Below are 17,191 nucleotides of genomic sequence, written 5' to 3'. Positions count from 1 at the left end.
GGCCCACTTGTAGTCCGTCAGGACATTGCTGGTGGTCCCTGACCATGGATTCAGTAGTGTAGTTGCAATGTGGGAATCAGTATTTTTATTCAGTGGTGGTCCTGGGGTTAAGTAATTAGTCAGAATGATGGTCCCTGGTTCACAATCAGTTGAAAACCCCTGTTCTAGACAATCCTCTTGAGGTGGGCTACCTGCAGGATCTCTATGATCTTGAGTTTGGTGTCCATCACCAGAATGTCCTCCTTCTCGGGCTCCACTTGGGCCTTGACCACGTCTCCGTTGGTGGGGATGGGCAGGCTCTGGGTGGCGGGCAGGAAGCCCCCTCCCCTCAACACCACCTGAGTCATCAGCTCCCCCACCCCGTGGATGGAGCGCATGACGTTACTGCCTGTGGAGAGAGACGACCACTCTCACATTCAACTGAGTGTGTGTCCGAGAGACTTACTGAGACATAAGTGGACAGTGTGGACAATGAGAACGTGTGTGTCCGAGAGACTTACTGAGACATAAGTGGACAGTGTGGACAATGAGAACGTGTGTATGCGTCACGTGTGTCTCATATTGTGTTGGGCTTTAACCACTGTACACAGACTGAGTCACACATTTGTGTTCTTCTTCATCAGTCGTTGCATGTTGCGGTCAACATCTTTCCTTTCGTGTATATATTCCATTCTATACATTTATATTGTTTTATTCATTGTTTGTAGTGTTTTATTTATTTATTACTGTTTCTTTTCATAGTTTTACAAATCCTATATGTCCTTTTTTATACCCTAGTTATTGCTGAGCGTTACCTTTTCAAAGCATTGCTGTTGTGTGTTTTGCCTTGCATTGCTGGAAATTAGTTTATTCACCATCTCCCCCAGAGCTGGATAAGATGATACTTACCCTTCTCGTCTCTGTGCGTGCAGTAACTTAGTCTGAAGCACCCACTGTTAGCATAGCTTAGCATAGTTCATTGAGGTGGGCAGTTCCAACTAGCCAATCTCCCAAAAGTGACAAAATAACTAAAATATTGTTCTATTTACATTATTATTATTATTATTATTATTATTATTAACTTTATTTGTTATAGAGGGACAGTGTTCACTAATTGACATTTTACAAAGAAAATGTAAATGCACCCAATTATAGCCAAAAGGCTAGTTTCCATTGGTAGTCAGAAGGAGCATGGCAAAATGACCTATTAATTAAAATAATACATTACAGCAAAAAAGCAAACAAAACAAAAATAAAACAATTACAATATATATAAAAATCACACCAGAGATACAAACGCGCCCACACACACACACACTCCAACAATCATACTCTTCTAATCTCATAAACTAATGCTGACAGACTTGGTTGTCTATCAGCCATTTCTTTAATTTTAATTTGAATGAACTATAAGAACTGGACTCTCTTATGTTTTGTGGGATTGTATTCCACTCACCAGCTGCTTTATAAGTGAAAACTGATTGACCAAAAGTTGATTTCTTGTAAGGCATGTTGTGACTAGTATAATTACAATGTATACAAATTGCAGTATGAAATGCAACACAGCGATTTTCAACATGCTTGGAACTACATTCTCATTTAGACAAAGCACTGCTACTGCAGCTTTTCAGGTGCCGCATGCAAATCACTCAAGTAGCTGTGCTTTTCCTGAATGAGAACATAATTCCAGGTTTGTCACAACATGTAAATGAGAAAATGTTAAGAGTTCTTTTGTTACTTTTGGGTGCTATGGGCTATTTGGAACTGCCTACTTTAATAAACTATGCTAAGCAATGCTAACAGTGTGTGCATCAGACTGAGTTGCTGCACGCACAGACCAGAAGGGTATGCATCATCTTATCCAGCTCTGGGGGAGACAGTGAGGGAGAGTCCAAAATGTTGGAGTGTTCCTTTAAATGAACAAAAACATAATAAGAAAAGAGAAGAAATTGGAGTATTACCGCTCTGGTTTTCGCCTTTGTTCTCATCTCCTTTCTCAAGCTTGTTGATGGGGTATATTGTACTGACATTGACACAGTCAAGGATGGCCAGGAGGATTTTGGTCAAGCGCAATAGGTCACTGAAGTTGTAGAAGCCAAAGTAGATGAGATTCCTGGCAAGATTAACAACCTAAAATAAAACCAAACCAAACAAAACAAACGGTTGTTAAGGATGAGGCGCCTGAGGGACTTTCCACTATTTTAAAAGCATGACGTAAAATCAACAGGCACCACCTCAAACGTGAGCTTGTTTTTCTCTTTGTCGGAGAAGGGCACGTTCTGACAAACCACATCGCGTAGGTAGTTCTCGACAAACTCCATGGTGAGGGCGAACCGCTCCTTAATCTCATCTCGCGTGGTGCCGTCACTGTCATAGCTATGACAGCACATGAATTAGAGCACAATCACAATCACAGCGCAAATGGAGTGTGAAGATTATCGGGAAGGGGATGAAATGCATATACAAAACACGCTCGCTCACGAGACGCCTACTTACTCGTCGATGGCGATCTGGGAGGGGATCTCGGACCAGAGGCGCGCGTACTTGACGGGCGTGACCTGCTCCTGGGGGTCGCGGTCCACGTGCATGTGCAGCATGAGGCGGCAGAAGGAGGCGCGCAGGTCGTAGGGCAGGTCCTCGTCCGACATGCAGCGCAGGATCAGGTCCACGTCCAGCTGGCCCGAGATCTTGTTGATGGCCAAGTACTGCCGGTCCAGGCACATCCTCGCAAACAAGTTCAGCTGGTACCTGAACGTGCCAAGACCAACGTTACTATAATCACTCAACAGAAATCCCCACGTAAAGCCAACAACCAGGGGCTAGTAGGTTCTGGGAAATAAGTGTTGATGTTCTGAATGATGATCAATCATGTAACCCAGGTCATCTGGCCTTAGAGATATTTACTGCACCTGTGAATGCTTATAATTATGCTTAGCTTTGTAGAACGAGCGTGAAGAAACATGCTAGTGAAGTGTGTTGCTGATTCTGAATAGAAAGGCACTGAATGCAGTGTGCGGTGGTTAGTTTTGATATGAACATTCATTCATATACGTCAACAGACTGGAACTGAACCTTCATACATCAGCACATATTACAGTTAGTTTCTATAATACCTGATCAATCTCTTATTATTATCTGGTTTATTTCACAGCTATTAATTCAGAGCAAAAATTGAAGGGTCTATGTGTCAATGACTGCAGCGCTGTCCCTTTGAGAATTTTTTGTGCGCTTGTGAGTGTGTGTGAGAAAGTGTGTGTGTGTGTGTGTGTGTGTGTGTGTGTGTGTGTGTGTGTGTGTGTGTGTGTGTACCTGTAGTAGCTGATGACCTCTTGGTCCTCCTTCTGGCCTTCTTTGGCATCCTGGGCCAGCTCGCGGATGCTCTTGCTGCGGATCTCCTTGCAGCTGTCCTTCCAGAAGAGCCACACCTCCTCCTCATCCTCCTCGGTCTCAACGGGGGCCTCCCCGATAGTCACCGACTCGACTTCGAAACGTGACAAGACCAACCTGACAAATAGCAAATGGTAAATGGACTGCATTTATATAGCACTTTTCTACTTCTCCAAGCACTCAAAACGCTTTACAATTTCATCCCTCACATTCACACACACACACACACACACACACACACACACAATTCAAGGCGCCAAACTGCACATTGGGAGCACTTTGTGGCTCTGTGTCTTGCTCAAGGACATTTTGACAGGGTCAAGAGAAGTGGGGCTTGAACCGGCCATCTCCTGAACCTTCTGAGCCACTGAAGCCCCCAGGCCAAGGGATATTTTGAGGATTATTCATTGAAATGTACCCAGCAGAATTCATTACCAATAACACGCGATCTAAAATTATTTTTAATGAAACCACCATGGCCGTGGACTAAAAAGAGCACGCCCCTGACAGGCCTGTTCTCTGTATCTGAATGTCAACAAACTTTGCATCCACATTGCCTTGTCTGTTTCAATATTTTTTCCACCATTGCACGTACACACACAAGCTGATCATATGAGAAACGTTAGGCTGGGTGGCTCATGAAACCAATTAAACATATACATTTTTTGGAACATGCCATTAGTGCAACAGTGGCTTACATTTAGGTCAGTCTTTCTTTTCCATTTCATAAATTGAACTTCTAAAAAAAAGCATAGAATACTAAACGCATTAACTAATTACTAAGAACATTATGCTTCCTGTTTAAGGCAATAAGGCAGGGCATTCATGTGCCTCTCTGTTCTAGCATCCTGTTAATGAAGTCTCACTTGGTCTCAATGAGGATGTCGGCGTTAGCTGGATCCAGCACAGCATTGCAGATTAGCTCCTGCGTCACGGGGATCGATTTATTCATGGAAACACAGAGATCGGACAGATAGTCCAGAAACCTGGGTGCACAAACACACATAAATACACACGTGGATGTGCAACCAAACATACATTTTCACACAATCAAACATACAAACACACACAGCCATGGACAAACACATACAAAAACAAATTGTCTACATGCTTAAATGCAAACCAATCAATCTACAAATCAACACAAAGTACACCAGATTTTGTTTTGGCTTCTTATTTGTACATGCTTCTACTTTTTCCTTAACACCATAGTGTGAACACCCATGGGGAAAACCCACTGCACCAACAACTAAAGCACGCCAACATGTTCCAGACATCAGATTCCAAGTAGTTAGGCCTATTATGGATTGGGCTTCCTTTGAAGGTGGCCATGTTACTGCTAGAGATGCACCGATATGGAATTTTAGGGCCGATAACGATAACCGATATTTATTGGTTTGTTGTGGCCGATACCGATACGATAACCGATAATATTACTCTTGAAAAAAAATTGTGAAAAGTGATTTGGGGAAAGCATTTAATAAGCATAATTTTATTGCAGTAATTTTACCTACCACCAAATGATGGACAGAACTCATAATAGTCCTCTATAGTACGGCAGTCAACAACATAACAGTAGCCTAGCCCTACAGTATGTGTGGCTCCTTTAAGTGAACCTGACGTGAGTGAATTGCGAGTAAGTGGCTAGAGAGTTTAAATCGTTTTCATTTAGGACTAAACGCTCATAAACGACTCAGCTTGGAATAAGCTACAGTATAGCGACCAAATCAGTGTTTGTGAGGGAAACTTAGGCTTAGTTTCAACTGGGGGTAACTGAATAAAGCTGCAACTCCTCAGACTGTATCTTATGCTTATGTCCGTCTACTCTGTTGCGCACAACCTGCTGCAGCAGAAATGAAAGGAGTTAGCCCCGAAGGTTTTAATAACTTATTGTGATGACCTGTCTGAAACTGAAGCACGAATGGTTAGCATATTTCTAAGTAATAATACAAAACCCAAGCTAAAGTAATGCAAATATAATACTAAAACACAACTTAGAACTAGGCCTACTTATGTACTCGTCCCAATAACGAGTTTGTTTATTTGTTTCCCCGACCAGTGCGGTAAAGGGCAAACACACCAGCACAAGACGGCTCTAGATAGGGCTGAGCTCCGCTCTGTTAAGGTTAAATGGCGGATCATTCACGAGAGGATTTTGAGATGCACAGATTCCCAAATGAACGCATAACCACAGATTTTGTTAGAGTGGTGAAATACATTCACACTGCTGACATTATATTGAGGAAAAAGTATAGCCAACCAAGCTCAAGTAGCTCAGTGTAGCCAGACGGACCTTGCGTAGGCCTAAATTAAGACTTTAAAACATATCGGCGCAAATTATCGGCCAGAATTCTGTTATCGGACCGATAATAATATTTTAATTTTTCACTTATCGGCTAATAATATACCGGCCGCCGATATATCGTGCATCACTAGTTACTGCTCATATAGAACTAACGTGGGAACTAATCCAGTGTTAACACTGGACCTCTGACCCCTTCAAGCATCATTAATGGAACTACAGTTGTGGTCATAAGTTTACACACCCATGCTAAAGTTAACTAAAAGGAGGAATACAAAGTAATCTTTTGGAGATTGATCTTGAGTAAAAAATGAGTAAAAAAAATCCTCATAGAGGCAGGCAGATTTTTATTTTTAAAGGCCAGTTATTTCATGGACCTATTGGCATGGGGAACTTTCCATAAGATCATCTCTCAATGCACATCAAACCAGCTATTAGGCGAACTGAAATAAAACCATACCAATCTAAGTATGGTGAAATGTGATTAGGTGGGTCTATTTTAATTCCAAAGGCCAAGGGAACTTTATCAGGATGCATAGTATCCTGGATCCATGAAAAAATTGGCCTTTAAAAATAAAAAATCTGCCTTCCTCTATGGGAATTTAACACAGGGGTGTGTGTACTTATGCCCCCTGTATTTTAAAGAAGAACATTTATCTATTTACGATACATCATTCATTCACAAAGAAAATTGGTGTCCTTAAGATTTTTCCTCACTTTTTTAATTAAGGCATTAAAGATCAATTTCCAAAAGATACATTTTTTTATCACAATTTTGTCACAATTTCTGGGGGAAAAAAACATGGGAAACAAGATAAATTGAATTTTTAAATTAGAACAACATGCAGTATGAACTTGGAGACCCTCACGACTGACCGCAATACCTAAAAACAGCCAACTCTATCTCCCCATTCAGTGATGTCCAGAGACTTGACCTTACCTAGGTTCTCTGTTCTTCCTGACGAGGCTAACAAAGGTGTCGATCTCGGCAGCAGTGATGTGCTTCTCGAGGAGTTTGCGGTTGTTGTGCAGCAGGGCCGTGATGGTGTCCTCAGCCAGCACGTCGTAGCCAATCTGCTTCTGCATGAAGCGGAACTGCTTGGCTATGTACTCCTACGTTCAGGAAAACACATAGCAGCACTGCTCAGACATGAATCCAAAACTACATCACAAAATGTATAAATGCTCTGTTTCTACCCACATCTTGTCAGGATACATCCAATTTCTGTTCTCAATTTCTGACTAAATGTGTGCATCATATGGTAGGAAAAGCTTTTTTGATAAAGGAGCCCAGACAACTCACAGCTGACCTGTGATTCCGGAGACCTCCAGACGGCCTAGCGTTGCCTGGTTGAACTGTTTAAAAGCACCACGCTACAGCCATATATTGCTTGCGGTTTGGACTGTTCAATGAACACCATGCTGCTGTTCAATGTAACGTTAGGCCTAACCAATGAACTGATAGAATTTCACTAACAGATTCTTATTTATTTATTTACTTTTTTTTATTATTTTTCATTTGTTTGTTTCCTGTCTTAATGTCTGTGTACAGGTGCGCTGGCGAATCACGCCGCTCCGTCCAACATTTTGTTTCGATATTTGTCAATTTGTTCATTTGTCTGTTTATGTTTTGATGTCTGCGTGTGGAGCGCTTTAGGTTGTACTCTGTGCACCCTATATACGCTATATACACTGCGCAATATAAATAAATGTGACTTGACTTGACTTGACAACATGATAGAACTTTTACAGGATTTTTTTCTTTAACAACTCGGAGCCATGTGGTGCTGCATGACTTATGTACGTGTCATGTGTACATTATGCTGATGATACACAAAGCAACCTTTTGAGCAATGGTGCCGGGTAACGCTCCTGACTATTGTTGTTCTGGCACATTCCCATTGGTATTGACCAACATTTTTATTTTCTACAGAACTTTAACCATCAGTAGGTACAATTCCATGATCATCCAATCCGAACACATCCGAACTGGTTATGTGGTTGCCCAGCAACAGTGCTCAAAAAGATGCAGAATATATCATCACCTTTATAGTGTGTAGTATAGGCCATTAGTGGTATTACGCAATGCAGTCTAATGCAGATGAAACACTGGTGCATGACTAGGAATCCAGGATCGTTGCTGTGGACCTGGGCGAGACTCGAGACTCGGGACCCGGGGGTCAATAGGGTGAGGCTGTGTGATCAGCAGCGGGCGGCAGCATGTAAGTGCTTAAAGTGTAAAGTGTAAAACACTGCGTAATCTAATCAAATGGAGGGGTCAGGAGGAGACAGCCCAGTCATCTTCACCCTAATTAGTCGAATTTCAACAAGCTCACAGACACGCCAACAAAGGTAACAAAGATGGGTATCTTATTATCTGGGTGCTCTGAATTATCCAAAATAATAATTTAAGTCATGAGTGTGTGAGTGTGTGTGTGTGTGTGTCAGTAAGTCACCTGGGTCTTCCGGTAGTCCTGCTGTGAGTGTGTGTGTGTGTGTGTGTCAGTGTCAGTCAGTCAGTGTGTGTGTCAGCGGTCGCCCGCGCGGTTATGAGTCATATAAAAAATATTTTAATGATATTCGGGTCATTTGCGGGCGGGTCAGTTAAAATTTATATATATATATATATATATATATATATATATATTTATTTTATTTATTTATTTTTTTTAAATACTTAACGGATCACGAGAAGGCTAGCATAAATATTTAACTCATAATTGCTTTTCAAAGATATCATTGGTTGAAGCATACAGTAGACCTACTTGCCACATAGGTGGAGAGGTAGAGATGGAGACAGTAAAGAAGCTGAAGATGTGAGAAGTTAAAATAATAAAGACACCCCTTAAGGAAAAGCCATATATGGGAAATATTTGGAAAGGTTCTTAAAGAAGATGACAGTAGTGCATTGCAAGTTATGTTCTATGTACTTCTTGCGAAGCCATTTAAAAGTATGACAGCCACAAAACAGGCATGACCAACATACAGTAACTCGTCACAAACGTGGCACTGGTAGCCTTCCGAGCCAAACCGAGTAAGTGCAATTCCCAGACCTCATGCAAGCAATAGATAGCTTTATATACTGACCTGGAACAGCTTTTTTAGACTAGATACAAGACCTATTGACAAGTCGCTCAGTAAAATAATGCTGATACTTTGCCACCTGCCCATGTTACACTTTTAGCCTATGCCGTGAGCAGGTAGCTTGATGAGCCAGACCCAGCTACACAGCCATATCTACCGGTATGTATAGGCCATATAGGTTTGCGCATGCATAAAAGTTACTTTGGTTCGTTGTGTCTGTGACTTTAAACAGTGTAGTAAAGCTTTGTGCTTCATTCAGCCAACCAGTTCTTATGCTAACGTTTTGACCAGCAATGTATCTCTCTTGCCTACCTTGCTGCCTTCACCATTTCTGTTTTCGAAAGAAAAATGTATGTCCATGGCCTTGAAATCTTGTCTTAGTGTTTAGCTTATCCTTTGCTGATTACGTGCGTGCTTGCGCTCTTATTCTCATTCTCCTCCTGCGCAAACATTATAGTCTGCATATGTGTAGTTCTACTGCATAACGTTTTGCAAATTAATTTAGTTTGTTTTACAGAAATGGCCTACTGTCACACTGCATGGTAGGCTATAACCAAAAGCACGCATTTTGTAAATAAGCGGGTCAGATCGTGGGTTGGGTATAATTTTTTCCTAATTAATATTCGCGGTCCGAGTTGCAGTCGGGTTGATTAAAATATCAGGTGACCGCGGGTGTGTGTGTGTGTGTGTGAGTAAGTCACCTGGTTCTTCCTGTAGTCCTGCTGTGAGTGGCGCAGCACGCGGTAGCAGAGGCGGCAGATGTGCCTGAAGGGGGCGTGGCGCTGGTCACCCAACTCCTCCAGGCGCAGCATGGGGCCATCGCCGCTGTCTGTGAACGGAGCCTGCAGCAGCTTGAAGATCTGCAAACAACAACAACAACAACAACAATGAAGGCCAGAGGATCTTGAATGAATGCAGAATTGCAATGGGCAACTATGGTAATCTGGTGGTCTGCAGTAGGAGGTAAATTGGGATGATAATCTGGGTTGTGGGCTGAAGAGGAGGCAGGTAGGTAGGTAGGTAGGTAGGTAGGTCGGTTGTATCGGGCTTCTGCACCTGTTTGAGGATGTTCTGCTCCCTCATGAGCTTCTGTCGCTCTCTGTTGGGCTTGTTGACCATGATCTCCAGCACGTCCTGGCCGCTGTTGGGGATGTCCACCACAAAGAACACCAAATCCTCCAGCAGCTTAGTGACGAACCTGAGCACACGAGCACACAGACACATGACAGACCACTAACGACCCGGCCAACAAGCCAAAACATCTCAGTTGCAGCAGTGATTGACAGCGCATGCTGGGGCGAACATGAGCGCCAGCAGGAAAACAAAACATATCGGTCCCGACTGGCGTCGTCAGGTGCTACTGCTGATGCCTGTTGGCATGACTAGCCAGGAATGTCTCAACCGGTGCCAGGCCGTCAATAAACTCCCCAAGTCGTTCCTACCTCCTCTCGTTTTGCGTGATGGTGCCCTTCTCCAGCTTGCCCGCGATGGAGGCCAGCACTTTGCTGGCGTCGTTAGCAAAGTCCAGGTCTCGGACTTCGGCCGGGGGCACAGGCACTATGGCAAAGGCCTCTTTATCCTCCTTCACGGAAGACGTGCCGATCTGTGTGCAGAGTAACCATCACGGCTCAGTAGGTACAACAGGGAGCAAGGAACATCTTATGTTTACTTTCCGTCGACTTCATTTTAACCATATTTGATCTTTTATTTGTCTTTATCTGTTTTTTTGTCTTTATTTGTGTAAAGCACATTGGATTGCCTCTGTGTGTATCAAATGTGGTATAAACATACTTTGCCATGTCTTAAGAAATAACTTGTTTTACCTTCCTTTCATTTTTGTTTTCCTTCATGCATTTAACAATAAAATATGGATTTTCCTTATTCTTTTAATCAGTCAAGTACCCGCAGCATGACAGGCTTCTCTTCCTCCTTGTCGATGGGGGAGTTGGTGCTGTGGACCCATGTGTTTGTGCAGAGATGCCTCAGCCTCACGTAGGAGCTCCTGAGAGGAACAGGGGTCAGAGTGCTGAGTCAGTCAGAGAACACAACCTCAAAGGCCAAGTCTCTCACACACACACACACACACACACACACACACACACACACACACACACACACACACACACACACCCCCCCCCCTCAAGACACAAGTCACTTCAGAAGAGATGTGGTTCTCTAGGGACAAGGAGTAAATCTGCCAATTAAAAGGGCAAGACAAATGCCCCCACAGACAAGCAGTGGAGACCAGCCTTATCAGGGGACAAATCAATGGGCAAGCAGAAAATCTGCATTTCCTGTGTAAATCCGGTGATTTCCCAATGATTTTGCTGGCACCATAAAGAGTAATAATTTTGGTCATGAGCATGAAAGGTTATTCTCAGAAATGTCTCAAAAAACAATTTTCCATCTTCAACGGTCTCAGTTTTGGTGGTGGCGGGGGAGAGCCCGCTGAGCTCACAGTCAGGTGAAGACCTTTACGTGCAATCAGGCAGAGGAAATATGGATGGGGAAAGAGAAAGCAGGAACAGGAACAACAACAACAACAACAAAAAAAACATTCTAATAATTCCGGACAGATCATCCTGTTCATGTGACACGGAAGGCCAATTTGGACATGGGATAATTAAATGAGCTGTGACCGCCAGCGCTGCGGAGTTCACGCTTGGCGACCGAGGCGTCTGAGGGCGAGCCCGACTGGGTCTAGTGGGTCGGGCATACCGAATTCACAAAACACCACCACAAAGTGCTCTCCTCCGAATGGCCCTTATTGCTGCTGAGGCACATAAAACACTCAAATAGCTTGGGACCTCCCTATGTTCCTTTGAGAGAAAAAAAGAACAAGTATTTTATATACAACAAATATATACACTTATACACTACAATGTGTATTTTTTTATGTAAGCCACATTTATACGTCTGACTTCAGAGTCAGACAAACAACCAGCTCAGCACGTCTCTGAAATGGCAAGAATGGATGCTTGTTTTGCTAGCGTTGGCTGAACACAGAGGTGTTTTTGCCCAAGGGCAGCTGCTTGGTTTGGCCCAGGTTGTACACCTGTCTGCATAAAAGGCGGCATTGTTGTGCCGTAGGCACCCTCGCCCCCCTCCGCTGCACCAGAGGAACTCAATAACTCGTGCCAGTGGCAGCTCAATAGTTCCGGGCACTCTCTTTGCTTTCCTGCACGTGACCAACTGCTGTGCACATAACTCTTTATCGTGTGTTTATTCCTTCCTTCCTTTCTTTTTTTCTTTCTTTCTTTCTTTCTTTAGGAGGGTTTAGAGAAATAAAAAAAGAGTCCTGAAAAGAAGAACACATAAATAGGAAGAAAATAAAATGCAAAAAAAAAAAGAGAAACACATGCATGACTGAATGTGTGACTGACTGAATGTGTGACTGGCTGAATGTGTGACTGGCTGAATGTGTGACTGGCTGAATGTGTGACTGACTGAATGTGTGACTGACTGAATGTGTGACTGACTGAATGTGTGACTGGCTAAATGAATGAATCTCTTGTGGTCCAGTTTGAACCTGCTGCCTTTTGCCAACTTACACACCTCAGCAGGCCTCTTTCTGGGCCTGGTTGCGTAATGGGCCATTTGCCTCACAAGCTGACTGTGAGCGAGTGAGCGCATGTGTGTGAGTGTGTGTGTGTGATTGTGCATGTGTGATTTTGTGTGTGTGTGTGTGTGATTGTGCGTGTGTGTGTGTGTGATTGTGCGTATGTGTGTGTGTGATTGTGCGTATTGTGTGTGTGTGTGTGTGTGTGTGTGTGTGTGTGTGTGTGTGTGTGTGCACTGTGCTCTATGCTCAGTCCAAATAATTAGTCACACTTGGAGCACTCCTGCGCCCTCAGCACCAGCAGCAGCAGGGGGTTATTTCAGGTATGGCTGGCTGGACAGGAACAGCATGTGTGGGTGAGTGTGACTGTCTGTGTTCCTGTCAGTGTGTGTGTGTGTGTGTGTGTGTGTGTGTGTGTGTGTGTTGACGTGTGAGTGCCTGTCTGTGAGCATGCATGTGAGTTTGAGAGAGAGAGAGAGAGAGAGAGAGAGAGAGAGAGAGAGAGAGAGAGAGAGAGAGAGAGAAAGAAAGAAAGAAAGAAAGAAAGAAAGAAAGAGAGAGAGAGAGAGAGAGAGAGAGAGAGTGTGTGTGTGTGTGTGTGTGTGTGTGTGTGTGTGTGTGTGTGTCTGAATATATATACATATGGTGATGATGGGGTGGGGAGTGTTTTGCATTTTGTGGTGGGGAGTGTGTGCATTTTTAATTGCTTGTTTATATTCGGGTGAATGGACTAATGTCTGTATTTGAGCTGATGTGTGTGTATGTGAATGTGTGTGCTTGTGTGTTGACCTACGGAAGCATCACAATGCATCGTTTCACGTTCATCTGGCAACGCAGGACTTATATGATTAATGCCTTGACAACAAGAGGGATTGTCATGGAAACTTCTATGAAATGCACGCACGCGCGCACGCACGCACACACACACACGCAAACGCACACACACACACAAACACACAGTGCACTGGTGTTTAAAAGCATACTGAACAATACATGTACGTGGAAAAACATAAATAAAAACCTGCCTCTAGGAAAAAAAGAACAGATCAAAGATCAAACGCAGTATGTGGTTTCATGAATCTTGATCTTCTCTAAACAATGCCCAACTCAGTACTTATTCAGTTTTTTGCAGACTGGTAAAGATCCAGGTGATCCAGATAAAATCCAGATAAAACAATCCAGGTGATTTCTCAATACACACACACTATTCCCGCTCACTGCTCCTCATTCCTAAAAGCCTGCTCTGAGATTTGGATCTGGGAAATGGCCTGGGATTAGGGGACTTTTCCTGGCCGTTGCACGAATTCCAATTCTGAAGAAGTGCTGATTACTTCATACACAGAGAGAGAGAGGGGGGGGAGAGGGAGGGAGGGAGAGAGAGAGAGGGAAGGAGGGAGGAGGGGATAGAGAGGGAGAAAGAGATAGAGGGAGAATGAGAGAGAGAGAAGGAGAGAGGGAGGGAGGGAGAGAGACGTGGTCCAGATGACTGGATGAATAAACATGGGAGGCAGTGGAGGTGTTGCGCAATACCTGGCTTCTTGTTTTACAGATGAGCAACATGTGGGAGAGAGAGAGAGAGAGGCGTGACAAGATCTTTTACACGGCATGTTGCAACAGCCGGGTGGACGCGCAATGGGTTGCTTGAGTGAAATGACTACCTTGGCTTCCTGCTCCAGCCGTTGAGATGGGGGGGGGGGGACTTTCCTGACTATTTTGAGCCATCAAGAAATCTTTAAACGCACACACACACACACACACACACACACACACACACACACACACACACACACACACCTCCCACTCATGCAGGCTTGCAAAAGAAAAGAAACATGCACTGACACACTGTCTGGAAACGATGGTGACACAAGCAGGACCCACCCAGGCTGAGGTTGTTTTTCGAGATATGAACCGATGGAGGAGACATTGAGATTGTGTGTGTGTGTGTGTGTGTGTGTGTGTGTGTGTGTGTGTGTGTGAGTGGGAATGCATGTTGGATTTGTGCGTTTGTCAGTTGCAGATGGTAGGAGAAATGCATGGCTACCATATTCTGAGAATTCTAGTGAGGTAGCACTCACTCTCACACACACACTCTCAGATACAAACACATTCACACATTCTCTCTCTCTCACACACACACTGACAGACACACACAGGAATAACATCATGGAATCATAAAATGAAGCATTGTTAGACAGAAATCAAAGTCACCAGATCAAAATTCCAGTCTGTGATTAAGTTTAAGTTTAGAAAGTGGTCAGGATTTCAAGGAATACTGGTGTTTACAGGAAATGCATTAAGTGAAAGCATTTGCCCCTACTTCTCCCTAATATGTCCACTTCCGTACTGATGAAATGCAATCATGCCACCATATGTGGGACCCCCCACCCACCCGCCCGCCCCCCCTCTCTCATACACACACACATAATCACAAACACACACATACAGACAATCACAAAAACATTCAGAACCCCTTGCCTTCCTGCCCCCTTCACTCACTCACACTCACACTCACACTCACACTCACACTCACACTCACACTCACACACTCTCTTACAGAACCTTCGAGGATATTTCTCAATAGCCGACGTTGCAGATTGCCTCAGCTGCTACTGAGGAGTCTGTGGTGCCTGGATTCTGGTCAGGCTCCTCCTACTGAGGGCCCTTCCTGCAACCCTCCAAAGCTACCCCCACACACACACACACACACACCACAAGGGAGGGAGGGAGAAGGCACCCCGGGCCTAGGAGACCCATCTGAGGCAAAGGGCTAGGGGGCATCAGCAGTCTCTTATCCACCCACACATCCAACACAGGTTCCCTTACACCCTTCCCGAAACTCCCAGCCCTGGAAGATAGAGATGAGAGAGGATTGGATGGGTGGTGGTGGAGGTGAGGTTGTGGTGTGTAACGTCATGTCTATAGTAGCTGTTGTGGAGCGTGGGTGTGAGAGCTGAAAATGTAAACACTGATCGCTCACCACTGACTGATGACTGACACACACACACACACACACACACTCAGAGCAGCACAGTCTGGTTTGGATCATTAGCCCATGCCTCACCCCAGGCGGAAATGTCCAGCCACACACACACTTAGTCATACACACACACACACACACACACACACACACACACACACACTCATGCCTGCATACACAACACAGACGAGCGTGGTTCATGTTGAATGCCTCCTACCAGCTCAGACACACTCAAACCGAGACTTTACCACAGTGGTATGGTTGGGTGGGTGTGGGGGAAGTTTTCTGGAAAGCTGCGTACATACCTGGGCACTAATGAGTCCCCCCCACGCAGAGTGGTAGGGTCCAGCTCGAAAATGGAGGAGATGTCGTTGCCGTCGGGAACGGACACCAGCGTGTACATGACCTTCTCGTTGGGGGTGCGCAGACGGGCCCTCAGGGCCTCGTGGTCAGAGTCCAACTGCAGGAGACGGGGGGTGGGTCAGGGGTCAGGGGTCAACACAGGCACTGGCAACACTCTCCCCTGAGCATGTCACTACATAATCATGTCACATACACAATGCAAAAATACAAGATGTAAATACTAACTATGGAATAATGCATGTGTGTACGTTTATATGTGGCAAGTAAATATTACATTTACTCATTTTGTCACACAAATTTGATATAAAAATTTGAACATTAACTATGAACCACTGTGTGTGTGTGTATGTGAGTGTGTGTTTGTATGTTTGTTTATGTACAGAAATGTACAGTTGATGGGATATCACTTCTAGCCTTTTCAGCATATGGAGACACCCATTACAGCTACGGAAAAGAAACATGTAGTGTCCCAATTTATCATCAACTGACTGGCTAATTGGTTTGGCTCACGAGATGACTAGCACAACTGGCTCTTCACTCTTGAAGAGACCAAACATAAACTGTGGTCAGGATGAAGCAATAAACTTCAAAAGATTGAATTATATCTCCAAAATCCCATAATGAGCGAGTTAGATGGAAATCAGATTTGAAATCGAACCAGAAGTTGTCATTTTCTTCATAGCAGCCAGCTAACAAGATCAAATCTCCCAGGCATACATCTTATGACAGGAGCCATTTGTTTCATCAAAGGAAATGAAATCAATATGCCACTGGAGATGAAATCACACAGTCCCACCTTAATAAACAGTTTGGCCACATTTCCCTAGCACAGAAAAGTACTCAAAGGGATGTGATGTGGGGCAAAATATCGCCATCTAGAGGCCAAATGGAGCAAAATTGGCTGCATTTACTGTCGACAGATGACACCCTGTGGTGAGATCTGAACAGTACCCTCAACTACAAGAAACCTCAATCTGAATTTACAATTAAGCAGCATTAAAAGTTACTATTGCTGCCAGTAAGTTAAGAGCAAATGTTTATATTCATATTATTGTTGTTAAATATATTATTTATATATTTAACATATTTATGTTGGGTAGATGGCAGGCATACCCAGTGTTGATACCTTTCATAATTAGTTATGAATTTCCACAACGGAGCAGTTTGGAACATTTCCAAACTTTTGCACTGTTTAAGCATGTTATTACTCACACAAAAGAATTTCATTTGGACTTGTGAGGTGACAAAGACACACATGCATGGGCCAACATACACACACAGCTTGAATTTACAAAAAAAAGGACTTCACAAAATGTGTCAAGTGAAGCTATGCACTAGGAGCATGCAAACATGCAGACTGACTGCACACACATGCACCATGAGGCTACAGCACAGTACCTGGAAGTTAAAGGGGACAAAATCCCCCACCTACAAAAAGAGAAAAAAACAAACAAATCCACCACAGACTTTAAAGAATGGAACCGAGCAGAGAAAGACAACTACACACACCTACACACACCTACACATACCTACACATACC

General features: G+C 43.9%; 1 protein-coding gene across 6 annotated transcripts in view; it reads right to left on the bottom strand.

Moving 5' to 3' along the window:
* The window catches only part of itpr1b (inositol 1,4,5-trisphosphate receptor, type 1b), a 100,836-nt gene that overhangs the window by 82,230 nt on the left and 1,415 nt on the right, over positions 1-17,191 (bottom strand). For 5 of the 6 annotated variants that reach the window (XM_048255114.1, XM_048255117.1, XM_048255116.1 and 2 more), the window contains exons 4-16: positions 17,050-17,079; positions 15,594-15,748; positions 10,655-10,754; positions 10,195-10,355; positions 9,809-9,950; positions 9,454-9,612; positions 6,609-6,781; positions 4,233-4,352; positions 3,289-3,483; positions 2,476-2,727; positions 2,214-2,355; positions 1,941-2,109; positions 192-388 (exon numbers count right to left, since the gene is read on the bottom strand). In XM_048255114.1, coding sequence (XP_048111071.1) covers positions 192-388; positions 1,941-2,109; positions 2,214-2,355; positions 2,476-2,727; positions 3,289-3,483; positions 4,233-4,352; positions 6,609-6,781; positions 9,454-9,612; positions 9,809-9,950; positions 10,195-10,355; positions 10,655-10,754; positions 15,594-15,748; positions 17,050-17,079 — 1,995 coding nt within the window. The remainder of the gene's footprint in view (positions 1-191; positions 389-1,940; positions 2,110-2,213; positions 2,356-2,475; positions 2,728-3,288; positions 3,484-4,232; positions 4,353-6,608; positions 6,782-9,453; positions 9,613-9,808; positions 9,951-10,194; positions 10,356-10,654; positions 10,755-15,593; positions 15,749-17,049; positions 17,080-17,191) is intronic. The other variant, XM_048255113.1, reaches the window with a different exon arrangement.

Source organism: Alosa alosa, chromosome 10, assembly GCF_017589495.1.
Source record: "Alosa alosa isolate M-15738 ecotype Scorff River chromosome 10, AALO_Geno_1.1, whole genome shotgun sequence".
NCBI lineage: Eukaryota > Metazoa > Chordata > Actinopteri > Clupeiformes > Clupeidae > Alosa > Alosa alosa.
The sequence above is the reverse complement of the archived record's forward strand: the minus strand, read 5'-3'. Positions and strand labels throughout refer to the sequence as shown.